The sequence below is a fragment of the Meles meles genome, chromosome 8 (assembly GCF_922984935.1).
Source record: "Meles meles chromosome 8, mMelMel3.1 paternal haplotype, whole genome shotgun sequence".
Lineage (NCBI taxonomy): Eukaryota > Metazoa > Chordata > Mammalia > Carnivora > Mustelidae > Meles > Meles meles.
The window spans coordinates 14,983,342-14,992,613 of record NC_060073.1 but is presented as its reverse complement, the minus strand read 5'-3'; the positions used below and the strand labels follow the sequence as shown (position 1 = coordinate 14,992,613).

General features: G+C 35.2%; 1 protein-coding gene across 1 annotated transcript; it reads right to left on the bottom strand.

The window, feature by feature from the left end:
• Nucleotides 1–7,785: 7,785 nt before the first annotated feature.
• On the bottom strand, nucleotides 7,786–8,718 carry LOC123949400 (olfactory receptor 5W2-like). The gene has a single exon (XM_046016827.1). The coding sequence runs from the start codon at nucleotides 8,716–8,718 to the stop codon at nucleotides 7,786–7,788; it is 933 nt and encodes a 310-aa protein (XP_045872783.1).
• Between the last annotated feature and the right edge of the window lie 554 nt (nucleotides 8,719–9,272).

The window sequence follows — 9,272 nt, the reverse complement described above, 5'->3', positions numbered from 1 at the left end:
TATTTCTTGGACAATAAACTTCAAACATTTTCTACCATGCTGCTACTTATAAGTAATACTTCTGAAAGAGGATGTGTTAATTGGAAAAGATCATAGAGGTGGAAATCTTACAGCATTTTATTAAAAAGAAATAATAAACTTGTCCATAGGTTTTTGTGTTGTTGTTGTTTTCCCATCATGATACTTTGTGAAAATTCAGAGAATCCTACAAATACTCCTTTGAAAACCAAAGAATCTTCCTTGGGCTTTGCTTCCAATCTGAAATGTTTTCACACAAAGGCATTTTTCAACAGCAACTAGAAAATTGAAGACATTCATTGACTTGTAACTTCTGCAATGGTAATGGTTAATTAAGAATGTCTTTCTTTTTTAAATATTTTATTTATTTTATAAGTAGGCAGAGAGGCAGGCAGAGAGAGAGAGAGAGAGAGAGAGGAGGAAGCAGGCTCCCTGCTGAGCAGAGAGCCAGATGCTGGATTCGATCCCAATCCCAGGACCCTGAGATCATGACCTGAGCAGAAGGCAGAGGCTTTAAGCCACTGAGCCACCCAGGTGTCCCAATTAGGAATGTCTTTGAGCCTTACATGCCTTCAAATACATGCTGTATAATATGTTGTCTCAACAGGTTGATGCAGTACTTTGATTATCAGAAACTAGGACAGAGACAGATGAAATCAATAAATAGCAAGAATGCACTTGGTACTTGGTAACTGACTTACAGATGTAACTTAGAATATTCTTTCTATTCTCCTTAATAGTGTGGCTGGGTTACGGACATGGGGGAGGGTATGTGCTATGGTGAGTGCTGTGAATTGTGTAAGACCGATGATTCACAGACCTGTACCCCTGAAGCAAATAATACATTATATGTTAATAAAAATAATTAATTAAAATTAAAATTTAAAAATAATAATAATTGGGAGGGATAGTGTTTACCATCATTTCTCTCTCTCTCTCTCTTACACACACACACACACAGAGGCAGATATATCTATATCTACATCTATCTATATCAATCTATCTACATGTATCTCATTCTATATATAGATATCTATATATACAACTGAATTCAAATCAAATATCTTTTGGCCATATTTAACAGACGGTGATTGCATTTAAAATTTGTAAACATGCATTAAATATGGTAATACCATAAAACCTTTATTTTGAGTTCATGTCTTTATTATAAAAATAATATGGGCCTGTGTTTAACTGGAGAAAAGTCAACCTGAATAAAAATGATGGATAATGTGTAATTTCTTTTTGAAACTGAATGAGGAGAGAGTATACCATTTTTGTTCAATGACACTTAGGACTTAAATCTCTAAAGTCAATCCTAATTCACTATGTCATAAAAATATGTAGTTAATTAAGATTTTCTTCACAATATATGAGACATTTATTCCTTTATGTGAATGAACATTTTTATTTTTATGAAAAAGGAAAATAACTAAAGAAAAATTAAATAATAAAACCACAAAAACACATTAATATTTACAACTGAACTAATGATGCTTTTCTTAGATGCACGAAGGACACACTGATCCCCCTTTTTCCTCCTGAAAGCAGGAACTAATTTTCCCATGTGGTAAGTGTCTTTCTCTGTACCAGAAAGGAGAGAGACATCTTTATAGCCAGAGAAATTCAGGTTCGAAAAGGATATATAAACAACACTTGTTACTTCTTTACTAGTTTACTACCCAAGTCCGAACATCTTTATATTGTTTCTTTGTATAGACAACTTTATATAAAAGTTGTCTGCTTTGGTCACTGAGTCTCCTATTTCTATAAGTACTGGAGAATACACAATTAAATTTGTTTTTCTCCTGTTAATCTGTTTTATGCTAATTTAATTATTAGACTGGCCAGAGAACCTGGAAGGGAAGAAAGGAAAAGTCTCCCTTCCCTATAACATACAATTCTTTATATCATACATAAGTTGAAATGAGTGAAAGTGTGCATATATGATTCCTCGTGTGCTGTGTTTCTTTATGGAAACGGACCTAAGAGAAAAAAAGAGAGACAATTTTGGGGAGTTGCTTTCAAATGCTAGGAGTTTTCGTAAATTATTTCTGTCATTATAATAAAATATCGCATATTTATGAAGTTATCTCATCTATTACAACTGGTTTTTAATAATCTCCTCGTATGGATGTGGACATTGGCATCTGGAGTCTCATAGATACTTTGTTTTTCTGGCTGCAAAGCTTTTGCTCTCAATAGATTCCTGATGACAGCATCATGAAATAAACCCCTCTTAGGCAATTAGGCAATAATTCTCTCGGCTAATCTCATGGAAGGCTCGCACGTGTTTACCTTAAAGTCTCCTTTGAAAACTAACAAATCAGTGATGACAGCTTCTCAGGGTTCTAAGCGACTCGGAGCTCCTCTGAGTGTGCTTCTTAATGCAGCAGCATTTCAGCCTGCATGATGACTGAGAGAAGCATGGAAGTTCGGTCACCAGATGGAGACATGGTCTATGCTCATATTACAACTGAACTCTTGAACATCACTTGCACTGGTGCAAAGAGAACATAATGCGGAGGGGTCTGCATTGCAGAATTCCAGAGACTAAAGAGAAAATAAGAATATTGGTGTCCCTAAGGCTGTGCACCATGGCAGTCCCAGGGGAGAATCACTGGACTGGCCATATTCTGAGTGACCTTTTACAATATGCTAACCAGGATACTACACCTGACATCACAGATTGCTACTGTTGGTAGATATGTCCAGATAAATGTGTAATAATTATGCACACCAGCTATGTTTTCTGAGTCTTTTTTGTTTTGTTTTGTTTTTTAAGATTATTTATCTATTTATTTGACAGCAGAGATCACAAGTAAGCAGAGACGGCGGGGGGGTGGGGGGAGCAGAGAGCCTGACAAGGGGCTTGATCCCAGGACCCTGAGACCATGACTTGAGTGGAAGGCAGAGGCTTAATCCACTGAGCCACCCAGGCACCCCATGAGTTTTTTTTCTTGAGTCCTCAGGATACTCTCCTATTTATTCAGAAACTTCACCTGGGAGTTAGCAGGAGGTCGCGATTGCTTTTTGTTTGTTTCTCTCTTTTATTAGTGTGCTGTTTTGTTCCTTGCTTTCTATAAAGCTAGAACAATCCCCAGCGAAATTTGTACCCTTTTAAATTTGGGAAGTGTGATGGTCCTGATACCAAGATACCAAAAGTATTTGTGAGGGAGATATTATGGATGCAAGGCAAAACCATGTAACCAATTGCTACTAATTGCCCATGGGTTCAACCCAAGAAACTGATCTATTTTTGTTACTGAAGACATTTTCTACCATTGTTTACTTCTTCAGTACCTATTTAGAGAATGTGGAATTGTCCTTGTTACTTCCTTCCATTCCTTTCAAATTAATAGTTCCCTCAGTCACTCCCCTGTCTCCAGGGACCTGAAAATCCCCCAGGCTCCATTTTGTTCAACCAGGAACTAACCTTAGCCTCTCAAACAGGGCTTCTCCTCAAGGTCATGCAAACTAACTTGCCTTCAAATACTCTTTGCCATGATTTACCCCTGAGCTTGTGTGACTAGATTATTATTACATGTTAGGTAACCTAATTTAATTCCTGATGATCTCAGTTTTCATTAAGAATGGAGATTAAGAATGGAATTTCATTCCATTCCAAATGAGAATTTCATTAAGAATGGAATTGAAAAAAGAATGTTTTTAGGAGACATTTTATACATGAACTACAAGCAACTGAGAAAAAAATTATCTCTAACTACAGGTTTCTGGATAACCCTCATGATACCAAACAATCCTGTATGTAGGCACCCATCCACCCAGAAGATCACACTGTTTGGAATATAATTATCTGTCCCTGAAACACTGAGTATCGTGACAAAGAGTTCCTGGCATGATGTAGGTACCAAAATTTACTAAGTTTCCCTGCTGCCGGAGGAAAGACAAGAAGTGCCTGTAAGTGGATAAAGGCATTGTTCTGGAAGCAAGTCAGAATTTTTAATAACATGAAGAATGTGCACTGAGATATTCTATGACATATGTGCATTGCATCAATTTTATGGATATATTGTGAACACTTAACTGTGTTCAAGGAACACAAGATTTAAGAAAAATCCTGTGGTTGCTTACAATCTGATAGAAAATGTATTTTGTTTTAGAGAATATATTTGTAGTACATATAATTTTTATTTGAGAAACTGCACTGCAAATTTTTCAGAAACAAAGATTCCTCTCACTCAGAACCAGACCAAAAAAAGAACTTTACTAGCATCTTTAGAAATCATCCCAAGAACAACTGCAAATGATATCTAGTGCGATAGGTTAATTTGTAAGGTTTTTTTTTTGTTTTTTTTGTTCTTTTGTTTTTTAATTTCATAAGCCAGTGGTTACTTTATTTCTTAATGTTTCAAGATTTTATATAAATTCTAGTCAGTTAACATATAGTGTAATATTAGTTTCAGGAATAGAATTAAGTGATTTTTCACTTCCATATAACACCCAGTGCTCATCACAAGGGCCCTCCTTAACACCCATTTTCCATTTAGCCCATCCCCCACCTAATTCCTGTCCAGCAACCCTCAGCTTGTTCTCTGAAGTTTCCCTTCTTCTCTTTTTTTTGGTTCTTCTATGTTCATCTGTTTTGTTTCTTAAATTTCATCCATAAGTGAAATCATATGATATCTGACTTTCTTTTTTACTTACCTGTTACACTTAGCAAAACACTGTCAAGCTCCATCTATGTCATGGCAAATGGCAAGATTTCATTCTTTTCGATGGCTGAATAATATTCCATTATATAAATGTATAATATTCTATCATGTTAGGGTGTGTATGTGTATATATGCATATATAATCTCACTATAGGTGGAATTTAAGAAACAAAACAAATGAGCAAAGGAAAAAAAAGGAGAGAGAAAAAGAGTGACAAACCAAGAAGCAGACTTTTAACTCTATATGGATACATCTTAGTTGTTTTCAGTCTAACACTATGATAAATGATGCAATGATGAATATTTTTGTACATGTCTTTGGGCAGACATTCACTCGTTTCACTTCAGTATAAATCTGGGAATAGAATTTTTTGTCACAAGACATTTATATGGTCAGCATAGACAAGCATAGAGTTTTACCAAGTAAAATGCTAGTTCTCCTCTCTATTCTCAACGTGTAAGAGTCATGATTGTTCCATATCTTCAACAATACTCAGCATTTCCACTGTTTACCCATTTTGCAATTCTATAGGTGAGTCATAATATACTACATTTAAGAATTCATTTTTATTCCTTGAATACCAAGAAAGTTGAATATCCACTCTAGAAATGTCTCTGAAATTCTGAATTTTCATAAGTGTTCCCTAAAATGCCTCATACTTACAAGTACTTGGCCTTTGGATATTCATATTACCTGGCTTTATGTTTAGGGAAAGGAAGTCAACAATTATTTGAATCAGTCAGTTCTACTTTTGGAATTCCATTTCTAGGGTTTAAAAGTTTCTATTTTTTAGTTCAAACCCACTAGATCTGATAAAACAGTCAAGATCAAATCAACCTTTAGATGTTGCAAAATATGGTTGTCACAAGGGAGCAAGGCTGGTTAATCAGATTACAGGTTAAAATCCTCCAAGTTTAAACAGCAATCCCCCTACACTCTATTTTTCCTAGACTTACATATTTAAAAATTTTTTTTCTTCCATGCTGCTGCTCATAAGTAACAATTTCAAAAGTATATCTGTTCATTGAGAAAATATGGTACAGATGGAAATCTTGTTATTAAAAAAATAAATTTCTTCACAGTTTTTGTTTGTTTGTTTGTTTCCCAAGCATGATACCTAGTGACAGGTCATAGTCTTCCACAAGTGCCCCCTTAAAAACAGAGAAACTGTTTCTTCCACTCTGAAAGCTTTCTGCACAAAATACTTAAAAATAGCAGCTACAAAATCTAAGAAATTCAATAGCTTTTAGCGTCTATGATCGTAATGGAAAATTGAGTGTAATGGATAATGGTTCTTCCAACATAACAATATTTCTATGTTATTTCAACAAGCTGCCTTTTGCTTTAACCATTGGAAACCAGACTAAAGAAAGACGAAATAGAGCAATATCAAGAAACACACACACGCACGAATGCTCCTTACTTCTAGGGGAGTTAAGGTCTTTATTGATCTACTATTTTAGTGTTCACAATCATTTTATGCACTTTCTTGAAAGTTGTAATATGTATAACACAATAGAATGTATAATATGTGTATTCTGGCCACATGACTTACAATCAAGTAATTTCATTATTATATTATAATAAATTCTCAAAAATGTTATCTGTGTTTTTAATTTATTATTTATTTGCTTTTCCATTTTGTGCCCCAGCATATAGGCAGGTGCTTTGGAAAACGGGGATGAAATGTTCAATCTTTGACAAAGAATGCTCCTGGTCTCCTATTAGAAAAAGGGATTTCATAAACAGAATGATATTAAAACAGTGCTTAAAGGAGATGTTTTACTGGCATTACAAAAATGGACATTCAACGAGGACTGAGAAGGGGCAGAGAAGGAAGGAAATTTCCCTGAAACATTGATAGAGGAGTTGATTTTTGATAAGTATAGCACAATGAAACATTTTACCAAGACCCCTTCCACTACTCTTTATAACGTAGCTATTTTGACTTCTTTTCTTTTTTATCCCCCCCCCCCAGCTTTCTTAGAATAGAATTGAATATAGCATTGGGCCTTTTTAAGGTGTACAATGTGTGTTTTGATATAGATATAGTTTGTGAAATCATCACTGCTGGTAAGGTTAATAAAAAATTCATTACCTCAGTTACCCCTTTTTTGTTGTGTTGAGAACATTTAAGAGCAAATTCTTAGCAAATTTCAGTTACACGATATAGTACCATTAACTATAGTCATCATGTTGTACATTACATCCCCAAAACTTATTCCTCTTAAAACAAAATGTATTATTTAACCAGCAGCTTCCCATTTCCCCCACACCCCAAACCCCTGGATCTCCATTCCACTCTTTGCTTTTATGAGTTCAACTTGTTTATATCCTGCATGTAAGTGAGATCATACAGTATTTGTCTTTCTCTGCCTGACTTACTTCACTTAGCATAACATCTGTCATCAAGGTCCATCATGTTTTTGGCAATCACATTTCTTTACTTCTAAAGAGTCATGACTTGTCCACCTGAAGAAGTCTCTAATTGTCAAATAGTCTTCCTGCTGTCTTTTCTTCTCCCAACTTGCATATTTGGAGATCTGTGACTCTGTATCGTGAGCCAATGAAGCCTCTCTTTTACACCAGATTTAGACATTTTCTTTGGATAAAAGCCCCCTGTTTTTACTTCATGATGAGCCTGAAACTTGTGAATTATTTGGTGCCTCATTAAATAATGTTGGTTACTTTGAATAGATTATAAGATTCATTAGTAGGAACACTACCAGATGTACCATGGAATATAGAGCCCTTACATACTCAAGTTCACTTAGTAAACCCACAATACATCTAAGCGTAATAAATTAATATTTGAATGAAAAAATGAACAAATAAAAATCTGGTAAAATTAGAATGATCAGAAAAGTTTCCCATTAAAAGGGAGTGCCATATACAAAATGTAGACACATAATAGAGCACGATATATTTAGGGAACTGCAAAATTAGTATGATAGGGCTTTAAAACAAACCTATTTTGTTAGATTAAGGTTTTTGAGACAACTTTCTTTCTCTTGTGTTATGCAATATAATTTTACTAAAACCACCACCACAATGCATGTGTGTGTGTGTGTGTGTGTGTGATACAAATATTTAAAACCACTTTTTAATTTTCAGCTTTTTCAGGGCCTCTTTCACATCCTTGTTCCGCAGGCTATACACCAGTGGGTTTAGCATGGGAATCACCAGGGTGTAAAACAATGAGGTCATTTTATCTTGATCAAGGGAGTAGGAAGAACTCGGCCGGAAATACATGAAGAGTATAGTTCCCTGGAAAATTGCAACAGCAGTTAGGTGGGAGGTGCAGGTGGAGAAAGCTTTGAACCTCCCCTCAGCAGAGTGGATCTTCAAGACTGATAAGATTATATACCAATAAGAGACAAGCACTCCTGAAATGGTACTCAGTTCAATGAATCCAAAAACAGTGAATATCGCTAACTCACTGACCTGTGTATCTGAGCAAGACAGCAATAGGAGAGGAGGCACATCACAGAAGAAATGATTAATCTCATTCGATCCACAGAAACATAAGCAGAATGTTAAAGTCGTGTGTAACAAGGCATCTGCTGTTCCCAGCATGTAAACCGCAGCCATGAGCAGGGAGCACAGTCTGTTGGACATGCTGGCTGTGTAGAGCAAGGGGTTGCTAATGGCTTTGTACCGATCAAAGGCCATCACCGCCAGCAGCAGACACTCAGAATCTACAAAAGTACAGAAGATCAAGAACTGCAGAGCACAGCCAAAGAAAGGAATTGATTTTTTTTTGGCTAAAAGGTCTACCAACATTTTGGGCCCAACTGCTGTGGTATAACAAAGGTCACAGAAGGAGAGATGGCTGAGGAAAAAGTACATAGGTGTGTGAAGCTGGGAATCCATTCTAATTAAAGTGATCATTCCAAGATTTGCAAAAAGATTAATGAAATATATAACAAGAAATGCTGTAAATAGGGTCACTTTCATCCCAGGGTTATCAGTAATTCCCAAGAAAATGAATTCTGTGGAGGATGAGCAATTTCCTTCATCCATTCTTCTATATTCTTGTCTAAACTTTTGAGAAAATGGTCAAGAAAGTGAAAGATGTACATGCAAGTCTTCTGACCAACAACACAATATCTGTAAAGCAGAATATAATTTCTTTCTGCAATTGTCTTTTATACTCATAAAATTACTTGGTCAGTATCACTCTTTAAAGATGCATTATTATGAACTAAGCGTAATAAAAATATCTCTGGTAGGTGGTTGAGGAATGTTGATCTAAATTTAGACGTCATTTATAAGGTATGCAACTTTCTACAAGCTCTTCTATTTCTCCAAGCATTACCTCCATTGTATCAAGGAAGATATTTGAATGAATTGATACCTCATTATATCTTCTAAATTATTTGGAAGAAACCCCCAGTGTTATAGAGACCAGGCTGTAAAATGTAGGACTAAACATTTTTGTAGGCTTGAAAATAGTCTATGAACATGCACACAAAAAGAGTATATTTATTATATCCTTTACAAAATATGATTAGATTATAATATTTTTTGGTATTAGTTTTAGAAATAATGATTATGTCACACACAAATAATAATGA